The sequence below is a fragment of the Octopus bimaculoides genome, chromosome 7 (assembly GCF_046866305.1).
Source record: "Octopus bimaculoides isolate indiv1 chromosome 7, ASM4686630v1, whole genome shotgun sequence".
Taxonomy (NCBI): Eukaryota; Metazoa; Mollusca; class Cephalopoda; order Octopoda; family Octopodidae; genus Octopus; species Octopus bimaculoides.
Genome location: NC_142934.1, coordinates 38,482,030 through 38,503,991, shown reverse-complemented (window position 1 = coordinate 38,503,991; position 21,962 = coordinate 38,482,030). Strand labels below are relative to the sequence as shown.

General features: G+C 37.0%; 1 protein-coding gene across 1 annotated transcript in view; it reads right to left on the bottom strand.

Moving 5' to 3' along the window:
* Nucleotides 1-6,365: 6,365 nt before the first annotated feature.
* The window catches only part of LOC106876157 (uncharacterized), a 301,548-nt gene continuing 285,951 nt past the window's right edge, over nt 6,366-21,962 (bottom strand). The window contains exons 181-188 of the mRNA XM_089355802.1: nt 20,875-21,048; nt 17,490-17,663; nt 16,660-16,833; nt 13,655-13,828; nt 12,369-12,551; nt 10,246-10,535; nt 8,855-9,046; nt 6,366-7,432 (exon numbers count right to left, since the gene is read on the bottom strand). Coding sequence (XP_089211928.1) covers nt 7,157-7,432; nt 8,855-9,046; nt 10,246-10,535; nt 12,369-12,551; nt 13,655-13,828; nt 16,660-16,833; nt 17,490-17,663; nt 20,875-21,048 — 1,637 coding nt within the window. The 3' untranslated portion in view covers nt 6,366-7,156. The remainder of the gene's footprint in view (nt 7,433-8,854; nt 9,047-10,245; nt 10,536-12,368; nt 12,552-13,654; nt 13,829-16,659; nt 16,834-17,489; nt 17,664-20,874; nt 21,049-21,962) is intronic.

Here is a 21,962-nt window from a genome sequence, read left to right as displayed (position 1 = left end):
GAAAGCCAAAAGGAAGAGATATTGAAATTCAAGAAAGGTTATAAGTGTTGGAGGGTGATTGGAGATTTAAAGACGATATTGGACAATGTGGGATACGAATAGCTAACAAAGAAATATGGTATAGACATTTTGAAGGACTCGGAATTCAAAAGATAAAAGGAAGCAAGTGATGCTGCTTGAGGTGGGGCAAGCAGCACATTTTCATTATCATTTTCATTGTATCATTCATGTTATCGTACGTTTAATTTTTATTTTCTCATTTTTATTTAAGTTTTCGTGTTTATATGTCCCCACATGTGTTTGTATTGTCCCTTCTTCATTGGCCCTTTGTGGGTAATATTAAATAATCTCGTTCTTCTCTCGCTGACGCCGAGCAAGACTTCGAAGCCAGGAGCTCACAGCGGACTTTTGTCCCGCTGTTATACCACATGCATTGTCTCCAGAAGTTATTGAACCTCACGTGTATGGGAGAGAAGGCTAACTACACAATGCTGTGAGGATGGTTACTGAAACCAAACTCCTTGTACGAAGCACCTGTGAATAAACGGTTATTGAATTTACTCCGCCTGAGAACTTCGTTCTTCGTATTTCCAGCTCCTTGAATCAACAGAATAATTATAATGGAAGGAGTTACCCCAAAAGTATCATAAAAACCTTCCTTCCATTATAAAATGGCGACCCCAGTCTAAAAGGATTTTCAGCACCCGAAAGCTTTTATCGTTGTTAAAATGGCTCACTCGAACGAAGAGCTTAGTTTCTAAATGCTGCAATGAGAGGCCATATTTCAAGCAAGCCAGCCATCAACTTCATAGCCCGAGTTTGATTAAGAAAGTTTCGCCATCGTTACAATTCCTAAAAGAATGATCTTCAAGCGTGGACGACTTCACACCTTATCCTCCAGTTGTTAAATATTGTAGATATTCCCACTAGCCAGTCGCTTCTCTGTGCTGCGCCTTGTGTCTTTCTATGTTCGTGTGTTCGCTCTACCTCAAAATAGAAAAGCGGTACAAACTTATACATACGAATGAACAGAAGAGAAGAACCGAAAATTCGTCTCCTGCTCGTTTTCCCCCGAGGTACCACGCTCCGTAGACGAAGTAAACAAACGACGCCATGTTGAGAAATGACGAAAACCGCTAGGAACGAGCCGGTAAACTTCTAATGACGAGATTGTTTCCCGCCGTTTCGTTTACGCCATTTTTCCTGTTGAAGCCTACAGTCATTGTTCCCGTCTACAGCCATGTTCCGACGTCTTACATGTTGTCAGAGACAGAAAACCACCAATTCGCCCGCCAATTTATGACGCCATCTTGAAAAAAAAATACGGAACAAATACTCTTTTCTTAGCGGACTGTAACACAGGTTCGGCGACTAAAAAAAAGAAAATTTTTTTCCTTTCTGCACAGTACAAAAAATAAAAAATTTTAAGAAAATTTTTTCCTGCACATACGTTTATTATTCCAACAACACTTTTATCGGTTCATTGGTCCTTTTCTCTGTGAGAATTTGTATATTTCCATACTTTTTTCCTTTTTCCTTTCTTTCCTCTGTAAAAGATGAGTCTTCCCAGCTTTCTCGCATAGACTGGTGACGTCATACTTTGGTTTGCTCAATTGGATGCATATTTTTCTGCCCATGCTGTGCCTCACCAACAGCAACTGAACCTTTTGTACTGTGGAATGCCTTTACCTCTTTGCACGCTCAATGAAAGATCTCATTACTGACCCACATCCGGACGCGACTTACACGTCAGTCAAATCCGAGGTTCTCGTCGGAACACACAATCCGCGGAGAGTAAATTCCGGACACTGGTGTCGGATGAACACCTGGGAGATAGGACACCATCTGAGTTACTTCGTCGTTTGTGAGAGCACAGCAACACTCCACTTGAGGACAATCCTCTGCTTAGGAAATTGTCTTTCTTTCGTCTACCGCCGAATGTCCAGTCGATACTGGCCGCAACGGACGACTTCAATTCGCTCGGACACCATGGCGGACAAGATCACAGAGTTTACTGTGCAGCCCGCATCTTACCATACCTGTTCGGACTCCATAGTAGCTTCCTCTACTACTACAGAGTCTCCTGTCTCGTCGCATGACGACGTTTTGGAGAGAGTCGATGCATTAACACCTCCCATGAACACACTTTGGCGAGAAGATGCCAGCTCTCGTCGTCCTCGTAGCAGAAGCCGTTCTGAACCACGGCCATCTAGTTCTGCTCCAACGGTTTCCAGATTTAAGGACAAAGCCCGTTAATGCATCCAGCCCTGTTCATTCTAGCTGTCGGGAAACTAATTGCGGAAGATTTGCGCACGTCAATTTCTTCCCGCAATTTTTCATCTCATCGTGCATCCTTTGTTAAGGATCGTATGTCTAACGAATCGTTCATGATTGACACTGGATCCAGCTGTTCTATTTGGCCTTTGCGTCTTACTTCAGACGAGCCGAAGCAACATGCCATTAACCTGCACGCGGTGAATCTATCCCCGATAAAAAAAAAACTTACGGTCAGGTCTCATTAAACCTAGCTCTCAACCTTCGAAGGGATTTTAGATGGGTTTTTGTTATAGCAGATCTGCCATACCCCATTCTGGGCGTGGACTTCTTAAACCACTTTCACTTGTTAGTAGGTGTCAGACGACAGAGACTCGTGGACGATTCTACGTCTTTGTTTATGCCTACTCGGGTTACTACTAATGCTTTTTTCAGCCCGTCATTTTTTGTCGCCACTGCTGGTGACCAGTACCACTCTCTTTTGGCTTCTTTCCCAGAGCTGGTAGATCCGACTTTCAAATCAATCAAAGTAACACTCGAATCGCTTTTATATCACTACTTCTGGACCACCCGTTTTTTCGCAGCTTAAAAAGGCTCGATCTGAGTTTGAGCATATGCTTCAACTCGGCCTTATTCACCCCTCCACCAGCCCTTGGTCATCTCCTCATCATTTGGCACGGAAAGGGGATTCAGATTTTTGTCCGGTGGGAGATGACAGACGTTTGAATGTGATCACTGCTCCCGATCACTATCCGATAAGGTATGACCGGGATTTTTCTTCAAACTTGCATGGTTGTACTATTTTTTTCCAAGACTTACCTCATCCGGGCTTATCGTCAAACTCCGATGAACCTTGACGACATTCCAAAAACTGCCGTTGCCACCCACTTTTGGAAGTATCGAGTTCCTGTTTATGAGCTTTGGTTTGCGGAATGCAACGAGTACATTCCAGAGGTTTATTGACGAAGTTGTCCGTGGACTTGACTGTGTTCGCTTACGTCGATAATTTGCTCATAGCTAGCGACACGCGTGTAAATCACCTCCAAAACTTATCTCAACCTTTTCAGCGTCTTCGCACCTACAATGTGCGAATCAACCCCGATAAGTGTGTTTTCGGACAGACCTCTCTGGAATTCTTAGGTCATTATATCGACTCTAATGGTATCCGACCTCTCTCCTCCAAAGTCGATGCAATTCATCGCATCTCACCTCCCACTTCTCTACGCCAACTGCGTCATTTCTTGGGAATCGTCAACTTCTACAGGAGATTCATACCTAAATGTGCAGACAAGTTACTTCCCCTGACTATTGAAAGCAAATGAAACAAGAAATCCTCCTATCACTCTATCAGTCGAGACATTATCTTTTGAGTCAATCAAGAAGGAAATAGCTTCTGTTCCTTTGCTTGTACATCTGGTTCCTGATGCTCGTCTCTCTTTAACAGTTGATGCATTCTTTTCTCGCCAATTAAAGTCAACTGAACATCCTTACAGTACGTATGATCGTGAACACTTAGCGATCTACCTGTCGGTTCGTCATTTTCAACATCAACTCGAGGGTCGAGATTTTGTGATTTATACTGATCACAAGCCTCTTACGTTTGCTCTGTCACCTAAATCGGACAAACACTCGCCTCGTGCTTTTCGTCACCTGGACTACATTTCCCAGTTCACGAGTGACATTCGGCATATACCTGGAATAGAGAACGTACCTGCTGACGTACTCTCTCGTCTCCCTGTGTGTTCTCTTTCATCTCCAGCTGCAATCGACTTAACTGCCATTGCGCAGGATCAGCCAGCTCTGGATACATTGGATCTAAGTTCTACCAAGTTGTCTTGTTGCAAGTTTTCCTATCTTCCACTTCCGTCTGCTGAAGGCGCAATCCTTTGTGACACAGCCACTGGTTCTCCCAGACCGTTTGTACCTGAGAACTACCAGCGTTCCGTTTTTGATGCCTGGCATCGCTGCCTCGGTAAAGCTTATTACGGCTCGGTTTTTCTGGCCTAATATGTGTTGCATGATCACCGCTTGGGCACGCACTTGTGTGAAATGCTAGCGTTCTAAAATCCACAGGTACATTCGCGCTCCTCTTGGACAGTTTTCTCCGCCGGAGACTCGCTTTCGTCATGTCCACATTGATCTGATTGGACCATGGCCTGTCAGTCGCGGTTTCTCTTATATATTGACATGCGTCGATCGTTTCTCTCGTTGGCCTGAAGCCATTCCAATAGTAGACATTTCCGCTGACTTATCACATTTTTGCACCATATCTTGTTGTTTGCGATCGGTTACCATCTTTGCTCTTTTTTTGTGCCTGCTCCAGTTATTCTCTATCTTTGCACTGGCGTTCTCAGGGGGAGCCCCTGTAGCAAGACACAAAGAAGTCAGCGCCATTTTGAAACAGTGAGATCTCGCCTGCAACCATAGCCATATGCGAGACAAAAATGAGATCTCCCCTGCTACCATTATTTCAGGAAAAGCCAACAACATTTTCTCTCTCATTCTTCTCACGCTGACGCCGAACAAGACTTCAAAACCAAGAGCTCACAGCGGACTTTTGTCCCGTTGTGATACCACATACATTGTCTCCAGAGGTTATTGAACCTCACGTGTATGGGAGAGGATGGTTATTGAAAGCAAACCCCTTGTACGAAGCACCTGTGAATAAACGGTTATTGAATTTACTCCGCCTGATAACTTCATTTTTCGTATTTCCAGCTCCTTAAATCAATCAACAGAATAATTATAATGGTAGAAGAAGATACCCCAAAGTATCATAAAAACCTCCCTTCCATTATAAATGAATAATTAAATAATTAAATTAAATTAAGAAAATATGAAGTAGTCCATAATTTTTGTAATTTCAATTTATAAATACCTTCTAAGATACTCCTCCAGCTGTTTATGGCTGGCTAAGATCATCCTGTCCAGGGTTCAGCATCTTGATCAGGCCGAAAAGGTGGGTGGGGAACTCCACTACATGCAGTGGTAGCATGTTGTCGATAAACAGGTCTACATTCCTTCTGTCCACCATAGACTGACGGACGCTAGTGCCAGCAGTTTGGGCAAACACCTTGCCAATGCTGGGCTGGCAAGCTTTCTTTGCACATGGCTGCAAAGATTGGCTACTGGCACTGATACCAGAAGATTGCCCGTGTTTCCTCTTCTCAAATTAGATGGCATGCTTTGAGTGTTTCCCTTTGACATGCAACCTCAAGTTCAGAGGCTCGCCACTTGTCCCTTGATGGTGGTCTGCTTGGGCTGGCACATGATGCACCAGAAGTACAAGATTTTGCTGTTCCTCTTATCCCTTGACGTAAGGACAAAGTGGTCCTCCAGGGAGGGCCACGGGTTCTGAGGCTCCTGGCTCTCAACCTGAACGGCCTCTGCCCCACCCGCAGTCATTGCAGTCTCCTCAACAGGCCCTTCATCCTCAGGCCGAACAAAAACGTTTTCACCTTCCATAACTATAAGCAATAATTTGATAAGCCGATAACGTACACTGCTGTTGCCGATACTGTAAGACACCCTAATGTGACAACGTCGTAAGTGAACACAACTCAAAACTGCAGAATTACACAATGCTGTTCAGCTAGCTGCTGTTGCGTCGACCAGTCACGCCTTGTCACGTGTACATATAGTAATCCAATAGCGTGCTTGACGGACTCTTCGCTAATCCACTAAACGAAAAGTTAGCTTCGCTAATTAGCAGTTAGTGGATTAGCAGAACTATGCTGACCACTGTATATATCTGTGTATATTTATATATCACTCTCTATCTCTCTCTCTGTATATATATATATATATATATATATATATATATATATATATATATATATATATATATATATATATATATATATATATATATATATATATATATATATATATATATATATATATATATATGCATATATATACACACACACACATATACATTTATATATCATTTGCAATCAGTAAGTAGATGATATTCGCTAAATGCGTAGTGTGAGTTCGTTCCGCCAGTATGTTTGTTGCTCTTTTCTTACAATACCTAATACTGTTTGTCTTAAACATTGCGAATTGATAACTAGAAGTCGTTTTTCTTAAAGAATACAGGTTTAACTTTATTCAGAGAAGGCACTTTTATAAATTGAGCAAATAAATGGAAAACAAATATAAATGTTGAAGGCTTAAAATAGTATATTCGGTATATAATAATTGTAATTTAAATCATTTATTATAATAATTATGATTAATATAAAAATCTACCATATCTGTTCAATAACCATCAAATAATTTCAGTTCAAGAGTTTTCCTTCTTTCAAATAATTTGTGATATTGAAACAGTATCTACAATCATTTTTATCACAACAGTAAGTTTGTTAAAATAAGAGAAACGTATACTATTGTTTTAAATTATTCTAGTCTGCTTCTTTGCGTAACTGCTGTCAGATTAGGCATAAGCCATTTACATATGAAATATATAAAATATTACGAAACTTTAACTATTTGAAGTGCGAAAACTGCAAAAATTCTAAACCAAACAATCTGAAATTTTAATATTTATTTTCAACAATCGAAATATTATCTATTACTAAAACAAATTTAGAAATACTTATCTTCTCTATAGCTTATATGAGAAAGTAGGCTTTCGCTTCTTTCTCTTTATATATGAACTGATATGGTAGATCTGAATATATTTTAAGGAATGCGGTTAAATGCTTAGTAAAAAGTTATACCTTTACATATGCAAAAGGTAAAAAAGAGAATATAAAAGTTATATTAGTTCAAATAATATATATTCCTTGTACTTGCTATCATTGTGAATATAGAAAACCAAAATTAAAAGAACAACAAAAAGGTTTCATTTCCCAGTTGAATCAGTGCCGTAATTTGCTTAGTATTTTCTTTGAAAGAAAGTAGTCGGACCGGATCGGTTAACAGATCGAACTGTAGTAGTAGTTGAATGCCTCTCAGTTGCAGGCCGATGGGCATTAGTGTTATCACTTCCTTGAGACGATTCTCGACTTGTGGTAAAAGTTTGATAGTCTGTCCTGCTTGTGCCCGACATTTGCGACATACTGTGAGTTTCTCCGAAACTGCTTTCTCCACCGCCCATAGTACCATTGAGGTTATGGAAATATGCTCTCATTTGTTCGTTCAAAGAACGACTCTGAAGATGGAAAGAAAATGAAAATAAAATACACATAAAGAAAATGAAAAAAAATAAACATAAAAGAAAATTAAAACAAAATAAACATAAAAGAAAATGAAAACAAAATAAAAAAAGAAAAGAAAATCAAATAATAAACATCAATATAAAAATGTGATTTACTATTTAGTTATGACAGGGTGAGTTGTGTGATAGATTCAATAGAACGATGCATTTTTACACTTTGCAGTACTTAATCACAGAAATTTTACCGAGATTGAATATGTCGATAAAATAAAATATTTAAAGCTATACCAGTCAGATATAAATTTTATTGTAACCAAACTAAACCTTTCTTCCAAAAATGCGTGACCTCGTTCCTTTGTTACAAATCTTTATTTAGACACAAGAATGCAGCAGATGATAGAAGTAGTTGAGAAACAGAGAAAATACTTTGTAGTATTTTACCTCTTTACATAACGCCGAAGTCACCAAAAGGCTTAATTTAGATATCATTATTTCCACTGGAGGCCAATGTCTATAGGGGAAGGTGTAAAATTGATTGACTCGACTCGAGTGTAATTACCGGTAACTGTTTTGCAAACCAAAAAGGTACTAAGTTCAACGGAAAATCAGATCTAGCTGGGTGTAAGCTCACATATAAAAACGCGACGCTAACTGATGCAGAAAAGGGATTCAGATCCTAACTTTTTTCTTTCGATTAATTTAACATTTTTATACAAAACAACGCTCATCAAATTTACAGTGGGTAACCGCGTATAGCTGAGATTGACATGAAGAACTACAGGTCTCTGCCATGGAGAGTCAATAAATTTACACACATATTTTGGATTTAAAAGTTTCTCTTGTTTGAATTTTGGTTGCTCAAAGTTTTCAGGCAAATAAATGTTATATTTTCTTTAGCAAACATTCAGGAACCAATGGAATATCATGAAATCAGTGCCTTTTGGGTTCAATGTTAGCTTAAGTAATGTCTACTTGCAATTATCGGATCGCCGTAGTTTGCTCTCAAAACTGGATTATTTTAATTGACCATAAATGCCTTATATTTTCAGAGGAGAGACAATTAGGATTATTTTAATATTCCTAGATTTCCCGTCATCATTAGCGTTGTAAAATGAAGAACTCACTTAAACCAGTCACCTAAACAAATCCGAAAACTGTTTCACAAGCTACAAAATTCACTCATCTGTTAGTCTCGGCAGATATTTGTCTCCCACTAGCGATGTAAACAAAAGTGTTTATATGCACCTAAAGCAAATGGTAACTACCACAGTTTTCTGTGTTCTAACACAGCATCCACTTTTAAGTGGAGACAAAAATTATCTCTTGGTATTAATACTGCCTTTGTCGCTATGAAGCATTTTTCACGTACAGGTGAAATATTTTGAAGATCTCATGTAAACATAAATTATTATTTACCCAAGAATAAGACATTTGTCCGCTTCTGTTCAGCAACTGAACTTCGTCAGTTGAGTTACGGGTGAGTATTTCATCAGCTCTGGCAGACAGGTTTTGGTAAATTTGATCTATGTCAAAACCAAGCACACGACGACTGGAGCCGTCTGAATTGGAAATGTCAAAGAAATGCTGATAATTTCTCCATGCCTGTGACTGTGAGTATAAAGAAAAGAAAACAGTTAGTTGTGAAATAACGTGATCAAGACAATATATTAAGTAATGGTGCTTAATTTTATTTTAACGTTGGTTTTAATCCAAATGCTTTACATATACTGATGGTTTAGCAATTGTCATTAGTAATGTTAAATTTTACTTTAATATAGAGACTAGCTTCTTGACGATTTTCAGAATTAAAACAGAGTAATTGCTTGTTTTGATTTTCTTATATTTATATATGTATATTCTTTGCCAGATTAACGAGAATTTCGTTAACTTTGCATGTCGAATTTAATTCATCTATCGGGTTTGGTACAAGCAACGAAGAAAGCCGTAAAATAAACAAGTTGAGAGGATCTTGAGTTGAGTTGTTTATTTCTATCGATAACCTATTTCAATAAAACAAGGCGGATGGCAGCCTTCAGCAAAACTGAGAAGCACAAAATATGTCAAACATCTAATTTGATAACCAGTTATAACATCAGTATTTGCAAACTCTGTATTGAACATTTACGTGTATAAATATCCATAAACGTATATGTGCCCTTATCATACTTTAATAACAAGCAGAAATATTTTTGATTACAATAGAAACAAAGGGAATTAAGATAACTTATTACTAATGATATTTAATTTCAGCACTTCGGGTGTGAATATTCTTTATTAGAAAGAAATTCAAATGTTTATATGGTCCAGTAAATTTGCAAGTACAGTATTTATTATTTTTTTTTTGCCTATTTACGCTGTTGGAGATTACCTTAATATCTATTTGTTTCAAGTTGCTTTGGGGAGTGTACAAAAGTGCTAATTCAGTATAGGGTTTGATCAAAATATTATACATTAATTTTAATAAACTCGCACTACTTACAGTTATAAATCCTACCTCTATATGGTAGGTATTACAGGTAGGACGACTTCGCTATAGATTTTGGATTTATTTAGAACATTGTCTAACGAGATTCGATCAAGTATACCTACGGCCTAGAATTCATCACTTTATCTACTAGACTTGATGCAAGTTCCCCTGTAATAATTATGAATATTTTACTAGCACGTCTAAAGTTTTGGAATCGACAGTTAAAATTAGCATCATTTTAAAACCCGATGCATGTTAAATCAATTACTTGGGAGAGAATGCAAATATCTTGTAACTCTCGCAGTTATAATTAACAATCGTAAAATAGCTTATTACATACCTCAGAATGTCTTTCATATTCGCCAAGGACCACCAATGCACTAATGAGAAGATCATGAGAGAAACCAGCCGAACGCATGTACCAACCCATTCTAGAACTAGTTCTTGAGTCAATGCTGACATCGTCACGATTGAGAAAGGCACTGGGATCAGGGGCTGCATAACCGCGGATCCTGCTTCGAGCCTCATTCACTTCAATAGATAAATAGTCGGTGAGATTTTTTTGTTCAATCTCTATAACACATCGTCGAATATCATCCTGGTTGTCGGTCAAGAAAGCACTTTCGAGTTCTGTGCGAAGGAAAGAAAAATGAGTATATTACACAATCCATGTGTATCTATTGCTGTGTATAAATATAAATATGCACAAACATGTGTGTATGTGTGTCTGTTTATGTATGTATGGGTGTGTGTGTGTGTATGAGTTGTAGGCGCAGGTTTGGCTGTGTGGTAAGAACTTTTCAACCATATGGTTTCAGGTTTAGTCCCATTGTGTGGCATCTTATATATATGTATATATATATAAATTTATTTTGACCGAATCAGTCTCTTGCTACTCTGAGTTTCACCTGTAGGTGCACAGGATCTCCAGGCAAGTTGTTACTGGAAAATTGATGGATTTTGCACATTTGTATATAATCTTCTAGTCATAAGTTTTGGTGATGGGGAGAAGGTATGATTAAGGGGCGGAAAGGAACAAAACATTTATCCTCCAAATCTTTTTGTACTATTCTATATTTTGCTTACCATTTTACTATTTTGTCCATCCCTTCCGAACCCTTGCTACTTCAACTACCATGTTATATACAATTTTATTTTTTTCATGGCTTTTCATCATGTTATTCCTGAATTGTACTTCTTCAAACTCCTGTAATTTCTTCTTTTTCTATTTCTTTTCTCCTTTTCCATTTTCCTTTTCTCTTCCTTCTTTCTTTTTTCTAATTTTCCTTTTCTGTTTTCTGTTTTCTTTTTCCTTTTTCCCTTTCTTTCTTTCTTTCGTTCTTTTTCCTTTTCTTTTTCCTCCTCTCTTGTTGCTCCTTTATTTTTCTGCCTATGTTCTTTCTATCATGCTGTTTTCTTTTCTCGCTTTTCTCCCTTTTCCTCCTCTTTTCTTCCCTCTTGTTTTCATTCTCCCCCACCTTTGTCATACTTCCCTACTACCACCACCACAACACGTAACTAGAAAATTATATATAAATGGTTGCACACCCATCAATTTTCCAGTAACAACTTGCCTGAAGATCTTGTGCACCTACAGGTGAAACTCAGAGAAGCAAGAGGCTGCCTCGACCAAAATAAAATATTATTAATCTCTGCCATGGTTTTAAATACTCTTTTTTCCGACAATCCACAACACACACACACACACACACACACACACACACACACACACACACACACACACATACACACACACACACACACACAGTGTATTGTTTTTAATATTTGATATTTCTAGGGTAACGAGCTGGAAGAATCGTTAGCACACTGGGAAAATGCTGAGCGACATTTTGTCCGTCTTAACCGTTCTGAGTTCAAAGCCGCTGGAGTCAACTTTGTCTTTCATCTTTCGAGGTCAATAAAATAAGTACCAGATGAGTACTGGTGTCGATGTAATCGACTTACCCACTCCCCCAAAATAGCTGGCCTTGTGTCAAAATTTGAAACCAATATATAAATGTCTGTTGGAGAGTTATGCATATACTTAACCGTATTTCAACATTACATCATATGTAATTCTGCTTGTGAATAGGTTTGCATCTTTGAGATTGCAGTCTCATTGTAAATGTGACTAACTCTTAGGGAAATAGAAGACAAGATGGATCATGATTATATAGATACTTAGATTCCTAGTCAATTCATATACAAAAAAGTATTATATAGCTTAACTGAGCCTATAACCTGCGACAGAATTTACTTAATTTACAGAATTTAGTTTATGTTTTCGTTTAATTGTCTATCATCAAGAAATGCGGAACAATTATTAATAATAGAAATGTGGAACAATCGTTAATAATAACGAATCAAGAGTCTAGAGTAACTGTTGCCCTGGTTAATTAGTTGATGATAAAGATCATAACAAATAGAAACATCTAAATTTATTTGAAATTGAAATTTTCTTACTGTCTTTAATATTCAAAGCATCCAACAATGGTCTGGCTTTCTGAATTTGAGGTTCCAGATCAGGATGTCTATAAGGCTCAGCATCAGCAATTGCTTTCTCCAACTTAGGTTTGTCCTTATGAATTATTGATGTATTTATTTGGTCGAGCAAAGTACCAACCTGCTCGGGTGACAAGCTTCTTGCTAAAAATGTTCAATGAAATAAAGTGAAATAAGAAACTGGAGAAACATATATAAATAAACATATACAGGCATACATATAAATAAATAGACAGTTGTTGATTGATATTGTCATTTCTAAATGGAATCTCGTATGTCGAGTTTAATAGATTTATATTTGTATTCGTGAAGGCATTCGCGGAAAGAATGTAGCATGTTAGATCAATGTCTCAGAGTATTTCGTCTTTCCCTCATTATTCTGAGTCCACATGCTCTCACGGTCAGCTTTATCTTGCATCCTTCATAGGTCAGTTTAAGCATTTGTTGCCTTTACTAAAATTTGTGAGCTTGTGAGTATGTTAGAAATCATAATCATTATTGTTTTCATTCATAGACTTTTGCAGCCAGTTAGACTGATACTTATGTTTAGTACGGATACTTATGTTTAGTATCCGTAACGTGATACAGTTGGCAGATAAACATATATAGCAGTATTATATGGAGTTGTATGAACTACACAGAACAAGGATTATTGACCAAACAAGGCATAGATTTTCAAATTTGGGGCATAGACATTCAAGTGGCATGACATGCCCTCGCCAACTAATTTGGCGCTTCTCCTGCGTATATATTGATGGACTTTAAAATGGAAATATGTTTCTACAAAACTTTACGGTATCATTTTGTGATGTGAATAAAAATCAAAAGAATGATCTTTTATTCAAACTTTTGATATTTTCGTATCTTTTCACTAGGAATGCAGAATACAGGTCGATGAAAGCAAATTGATAAATTTCATAAAAACTAAAAGAAAACAAGGTTAAATTTAATCTGCTAAAAATGCAGTGATTAAGAAGAAAATTCAATATATCCGGCTACTTTTGCTTTTATTCAAAATATTAATTTCTCTTCATTAACCACAATGAGGAGTTTGTAACGGAGGAGGAGGTATTTTCTGTGCTACTTCTTTGTTTCAGGAACTGGGGGAAGCAACTTCCGTATAATCATACATATATATGTGTGTGTCTGTGCGGGTGTAGCCGTGCGTATATATCTGTGTGTTTATATAGGTTTGTATAATTAGAAAACTGGTAACGAAGGTAATAAAAAGAACTTAAATTACTAACATCTGCTACCACCATCCAAAGAATCGAGAAGGTCTCTGGCTTGCTTTATGTTACTGCTTAATTCTGGAGACTTGGCTGCTTCAGCTTCAGCAATAGCACGTTCAAGACCAATAATATCTTTCTGTTTAACAGCATGGTCTAGTTGATCACGCAAGACAGATGGAGATTTTGGAGCTAGAAACAAAACAAAAACATTTAAATGATTTATTGGAAAAGTACAAATTTTACATTATCATGAAGGTAAAAAGCGTTTATCGCAGAACATTTAGATAAAATCCATAAAACACGAAATTTTCAATCGTCCACTGATATCATTTATTTTTTTTACACATGATATGCATTAAATTTGAACATCATTGCGTAGCAAAAGCGGAAAATAGGCAGCAAGAATGATTTTATTAATCTAAATATCTGACATGTTTATTTGAGTGTATAAGTTGTCTTTGTAAAAGAATACTAAATATATGTAAGTCCAGCAATTTCAGAGAAGAGGCTAAGTCGATTACATCGACCCCAGTATTCAACTGGTACTTATTTCATCGACCCCAAAGGGGTGAAAGACAAAGCCGACCTCGGCGGAATTTGAACTCAGAACATAAAGACGAAAGAAATACCGCGAAGAATTTTGTCCGCGAAGACTTTTGATACCTCGCTGCCTTACTAAACGTATATGATATTTGCATCAACTATAAATAAATAATTTCATCAGGTGACTGATAGGAGTCCTTGGAGAAGTTATAACATTATATTACAAAATGTTATGATAATCCTGGGTTCTTCAACAATATTAGAATAAATAGATTTTTGTCAGTTTCAACGAGGAACTGAACTATATGCTGATTCAATCAGCCTTTAATTAACTAAGAATTACACAGGTTCACACAATCTTAATGCAATCCTCATGCAGAATCAGTATGGCGCAGACTCTGACAAGGTTGAATTATTGGGCACAATCTATCACAAAGGGCTTCCAAACATCTACTTATTTTCACTTACACTTTCACTCATAGGTCCAAAACTATAGCGAAATACACTTTCCCAAGATGCGGCCAGCAGGATCATCCATGATATACAATTGTTACAGAAGTAAAATTGTTTTAATCAGAAACTAATATCTCATGGTTTCTGTGCATCGGAATATTGTCTCATATTTTATGATTCATGTTAGCATTTTGAAATAACAGTACAATTACGTGGGAAAACTATAGTTGCTTAAATACATTGACTACGTGCCAAAAGCTAATGCTATCAATATCAGCGGGACTAAAATCAAAGTTAATACCACTTGGACTTTTAAGCTCAGAACATAAATGAAAAAAAACAAAAAAAAAAACAGAACAGAATTGTATTGTTTCCAACATTCTAACATTGCTATTTTTCAATATAGTATATTATTTTGAAATAATTGCTTACATTATCTCAAAGCCCCCTTAAATCTATATAGAAGAAAAACAGTATTCCAAACGAACCCGGATATATTTGAATAATACATTGTATATTCGAAGCTAAACATTGCCTAGCACACTTGCGTTCCGTTAAGCATTATTTTTTCCCTGAGGCCTCTTATTTGACAATAATTATGTTACCTTAGCAAAATAATAATAATAATAAAGAACAGTAAGAGAAAGGCTGACAAATTTGGGAGTGACCTGGATAGATTACTACGATATGGTACCACATAGCTAGAGCGGAAAAAACCATGGATATGGATATCTATAAAGTGGCAGTTAAGATCAAAGCATTAATCTGTGGCAGTATGAGACAATGGAACACCAAGTAGCAGCCCATTGGAAAAGTTAGCATAAATCGAGAATTATTTCAGGAAGATAGTTGCTATTCGTTATAGTTCTCATGCCACTCACTTGTATGTTACAATAGGTAAAGACAGCCTATGATCCGAGGAGAAGCATTGAAAAACCAAACCTTTTACTCTATATAGATGATTTGAATTTGTTCACGATAAATGAGGAACAGTTGGACAGTCTAGTAAATAAATTGTGCCTGAATATTTTCTGGAGATATTCGATGGATTTTGGGTTTCCCAAGTGCAAGGTATTGATTCTGAGGAAAGGAAAATTGGTCCGAAGTGAAGGTATAACAAATGCCAGGAATGAAAATAATAGAATGAAGGAGAGTGCAAGGTGTTAATCCTTGGGTGAAATGAAGCAGGATAGTTGAGATGACAAAAGCAGATCTACAGATTACAGCAGATCTGTAATACAAGAAAACTATTGACAATGTTTGCTGCCCATCAGCCTACCATGTGTCTCTCTTCCCAGACGTATTTCTCCCAGGCAGAGTCAACGAGTAATGTCGACCTGAATTTTTTTTTAGGGATTTGTAGTCTCTATGAGAGCCTTTTGCCATTCACACTCCATGTATGGCATTTGTTTGGGATGGGCCCGGACCAAGTGGTATCTACGACTGTATTAGAGTTTTATTTGTCGAGTATCTTTCAAAGACGCTTAACTTGTTACCTTGGTTTCCTGAGTAAATAAGAAATGATAAACGAGTGACATAACACAAGTTAAGAATATTGTGGAAAACCAACCAACAGATCGGTGGTTTGTATTCTGTCATCACCAAATTGCTGTGGATGTTGTATCTCAAATGGACTAGTTGAAATCGCTAAAGATAAGTACTGCAGCTGAAATACCATAAAACTGACTGGTTGTTTGTTAGCTACCAAACGTTGAACTCAACCACTCTTGTGGATTTAAAGACGCCTCTCCAATATTCATCAACAAACCTTAATTCCAAAGATCATCTTATAGCCAATCTGATATAAGGTTTAGTCTTTTCCTCAGATTATGGATTGTGTAGTGTCCAGTGTACAACAACCAATTGCATGTTAGACTTACCAGTCAGAGATCCATAACCAGATGGACATTTTTCTCCACTAAATGTTACCATAGATTCCTAAAAAAAAAACAGCAATCCTACCGACTCGACCAAGGCTGACTTTCTACTTTATCTTAGACAAAATGATATTGAGAGATACTTACCTTTATGTACACCTCCGATACTATTTAAAGTATCTCTTGCTTGCTGGATATCTCCCGTCAGTTCTGGATGCCCAGCAGCAACACATTCGCTGATAGCTTTTTCAATAGCATTAGGATCCTTTTGTCTTATGGCAGATTTAAGTTTGTTCCGCAAAATATCTGGAGACTTTGAACCTGAAAAGGATTTTAAAAATAATCATAGATATATGCAAGGATTAAAAATAAGACTAGAGTTACAGGAAGCTTACAACTTGATTGACAGTTTTTAAAGTATTCAATTCTCTAACTGATTTCTCTCGTGGTAACAGATAAGACCTAGATTTACTGCAAATGCGGTAAGTGGGATTATATGAACGGGTAAGTATATGCATATTCTTAGGAAATCAAATATTTGATGTGAATTTTATTTCTCTGAATGCATTAGTAATGTGAGATATATAAACTTTATCTAGGAACGGAAACTAAAATGTAATATCAGTCGCTGGGAGTTTAACGCTTGTTATATGATGATTGCACATAAAGATTATAACATTAATTAAAATAACGCAATCCTTTTATCACAGTTACAGAAGGATAAAAAGCAAAATTGAACAGGTAGGACATTCAACTTGTAACAAAAATACTGTTACATTATACAATACCAACCTCCTCTGAAAATACGCCGCCTTTCAAAAATATTATAGTATAATAAAGGTACAACGATGCAAATTTTGCAGGAACTTTATTTTAACGAATCCAGAATTTTGAAATGCTATGCTAGCCACTACAGCCCAAAATATTCATATATCCTTTCGTATACATATGGCATTATTATGGCTTGTGTAACTTACCTCCACGACCGCCGCCTATATTTTCAAGTGCATCTCTGGCTTCTCTAAGGTCATATGATAACTCGGGGTAAGCTGCAGCTTCACATTCCTTGATAGCTTGTTCAAGAGCTGATTTGTTCTTCATAGCAACAGCATCATGGAGCATTTTTTTCAGAGATTCAGCAGATTTTGTAGCTATTTGTGAAAGAAGTTAATTCATTAAATGTTTATATACACACAAGCACACACACACACACACACACACACACACACACACACACACACACACACACACACACACACACATATAAGCACACATCTCCACTTTATATATATATATATATATATATATATATATAGATAGATAGATAGATAGATAGACAGACAGACAGACAGACAGGCAGGCAGGCAGGTGGGCAGGCAGGCAGGCAGACAGAGAGACAGATAGATAGATAGATAGATAGATAGATAGATAGATAGATAGATAGATAGATAGATAGATAGATAGATAGATAGATATACCAGCTTGAACCAAAAGTGTTTTAGAATTGTCAACTTATATCTCCATGATATATCATTAACTTACTACAAGTTGTACAATCTTGCTGAATTGTTTATTCTTTATTTTACAGCTTTTATCATGAGTGAAAAAATTGCAATTAGAACCATTTCCCCGCTAATTGTGGGGGAAAAGGGCTAAGTGCAAAGGCAGCTGTAAAAGAAATTAACGATGTGGAAGGTCCGAGGATTGTCAACGAACATGTGGCAAGAATTGATTCAGATGTTACAAGGAAGGTGACACAAACCAAGGTCAGATATATCTTCTGTTGTGGAAGGTGTAGCTGTACTTGAAATGGTTGAACAACAGCCAAGTGCAAGCACTCGTACATTGTGAACAGAATTTGATCCTTCACAAAGCGCCATCAATCGACACTTCTATAGGGTTGGCTTTGTGCACAGAACCTATCGAGAAGCTCCTCATGAACAGATCAATGAGCAGGCTCAACAACGTGTGAACGTTTGCAAACAACTGCTGGAAAATCCTCGAAATACCCGTTTTTGAAACTGGGATAGAAAAAAATGAATCTATTTTCGTAATCCCAATAAAAGAAATCAACGGCAGTGTTCCAGCTAGGCTTCAAAACCTGTCGTGAAGCAAGGGCTGTTTGAACAGAAGATTATGTTGTGCTTGGTGAAATTTCGAGGACGGTGGTGGTGTTGCACTTTGAGCTTGTCACAGATGGTCAAACTGTGAACGTTAACTTTTATGCCCAATACCTGCAGCGAGTATATGACGCTTTGAAAGCTCGCTATCCAGTATTGATCAATCGAGGACATGCACTCCTACAACATGACCACGCCCCAAGACATACTGACAATGTGATTACCGAGCGCAAACTTCGGAAAACTGAGGGGCTAGAAATGCTACTTCACCTTGCCTACAACCTGGACCTTGCACCATCAGATTACCACCTTTTCCGAATCATGACTCATTTCCTGCACTGATGGATGTTAAAAAATGAGGATGAGAATGAAAACAGGTGCAAGGAGTTGTTTTTTACTTTAAATCAGCCAAATGGTATAAGCACGGAACCGAGCTTCTGGCACAACGATGGCAACAGATAATAGAATATAATGGAATATATTTTGATGAATAAATGCTTCTCATATGTAATTTGTTTGAACTATTATTTAAAACTTGAAATACGAAAAACTTTTGACTCAACATGTTACACACACACACATGCACACACATATATGCAAATGCATATACGCGTTCTCTCTCAATCCCCCAGAGAGAGAGAGAGAGAGAGAGAGAGAGAGAGAGAGGGGGGGGAGGGAGAGAGAGAGAGAGAGAAAGAGAGGGAAGATAGTGGTAAAAAGAAAAGAAAGAGAATTCAATAAGCCAATATACAAAATATACATTTCGTTATTATTTAGCTGTAAAATTACACAAATGAATGCAGTGAGATTTTTCTGCTAATTAAAATTTCAATTTGGTAAGCGCAGTGCACAAATATCTGCCTTTGAATCACTTATGCAACTTTTATGTGTGTGTGTGTGTGTGTGTGTGTGTGTGTGTGTGTGTGTGTGTGTGCGTGCGTGCGTGCGTGCGTGTGTATTGTGTTAAATGTCCTTTCAATGTGTTATATATAAAAATTTGATTTGTATAGATCTCTAATCGTTTTTCAACTATATATATATATATATATATATATATATATATATATATGCACATGTGCATATTCATACATATATACATACATATTCTTTTATTCTTTTTATTTTTACCAATTCCTGGTATTTTTATGGTCACGCTAGAATACAGGCATCAGTATGTCTCAATGTATTTCATCGCACGGATTGCTCGCAAATGAGAGATTTTAATATCACTGCCCTCATTTTTTGCAAAGTAATAATTTGAGCACATATATGAGGTCACTGGGAGTGCAGGGAAAGAGTTTTAATGCGGAAGGCCCAGTGTGGCTGGTGACGTTTGAAAGGAAAGAACGGGTATAACAACGAAGATGGGAACAAGGAATATATATGGGATGTTTCTTTCCCGCATCAAGCTGTGGTTGAGGAGGCTACGTGGGTTGCTTAAAAGAAAAAAATGAGTGAGACTAGGGAAAAACGAAAAGTGTAATATGCAAAATGAGGCAGAGGAGAGCGCAGCTGAGAAGCAGGATGGTGGAGTCGTAAGTGAGGGAAACTGGATGCAGTGAGTTGGGTTCCGAACGTGGTGTTTAAGAGCTGAAGTGCAGTTGATGGTACAAGTACGGGAAGGGGCTGCTTGACTAAATATGAGTGGATAAGCACGTCGAATAAATAGACCTGACATGTATTGCAGCTGAATAATGGTAGCAGTTACACAGCCAGCGAAGACAGAGGAATATAAAGTAGGAGATGGAGTACATGGTTTGTGGGTGAAGGGAAAGTCGAAGTAGGGTTAGGGTTTCAAGCAGAGAGTGTGAGAATGGAATGGTCAATAAGACAGTGATCTCGAGGAGTGAAGGAGGTGTAAGAGAAGTGAAATGACGAGAGATAAAACGTGCTGACAGAGAAGAAAGAGTATTGTTCTTCACAACAGAGAGAGAGAGAGAGAAAGAGAGAGAGAGTAAGAGAGAAAGAGAGGGGGAAAGTGAAGGGGAAAGAGGAGAGGTAGTATAATAACCGAATAATTCTGGGCTGGACCCAATAAACTGGGAAATGATTTCGCTCAATGAAGTCAACATATATGTGATGTAGGTGGTAGCCATTCTTGTGCCCATAGTCTTTCCAATGACTGTTTCTACATCGTAAAATTAAGGGTGAGAAGAAATCATGCAAAATGAGGAATGCAGAGGAGCTAGCATAGTAGGATGTTCAAGTGTTTTTACTTCAGTAATATTTCCGAGAATCTTACCTCCACGTCCGCCTCTCAGAAGGTCCAATTTATCACGAGCTTTTTGTACATCAGATGCCAGTTCTGGAAAACCAGCAGCCGTAGCGTCTTTGATAGCTCGTTCCAATGCTGGTTCATCTGCTTCTTTCATAGCATATTTCAATGCTTCGCGGACTGATTCAGGAGTTTTTATACCTTTTGTTGACAAAATATGGTTAAATGTATGACATATGCAATGTACTATGTTATTATGCATATTGTTTTCTTTTGACAAAGTACAGAAACACAATTATAATTCAATATATTTTCAAATGAATATTATTTCAGAAATTATTGCAGTAACAGATTTCACCTGAATATATACAAAAAAAACAACAACACAAAAGAATGTTCTATATCTATGAAAATAGGAAAATAAACAGTACACACACATAAATTTGTTTTAATACCTGAAAGTAAACAATTTGAATTGTTAATTGTGTATTTCATAATATACAAATATAATACTCGAATATAACACTTATACACATTCACGAGCGCGCGCAAACATATATGTATACCGCGGTAAAAAAAATCATCCTTCGATGATTTAAAAGTATAATAATTACGCTTTTATTTAATCATGGATGATCAAAGAAAACGCATGTAAAAGCAAAATTGTAAAACATTTTGAACGCACAAAAAACAGCAAAATTATGTAAGGAAATATTGTTCATCATATGTGAGCTGGTCCCTGTAACAAATGTATTAAGAATGAATTCAATGGTGAAAAGATGCACAGCTTTGCTGTATTAACTCAAATAGACTAAGAATCATGATTGTTGTTATTAGTGAATCTATTAAGTCAGGATAAGTCTCAGTGTTTAGCATTAAAGCGTTGCACACACACACACTCACAATCACACACATATACACACACTTATACATACATGTATGGAATTATTATGCATAGATAATACATAAATACAATTTTTTCATAAGCATACATATATATATATATGTATATGTATCTGTATACACACACACTCACATACACACACATATAATATATATATATATATATTAGAAAAAATAATAAGGTACTCAGAGATCTGGATAGTTGTACATTT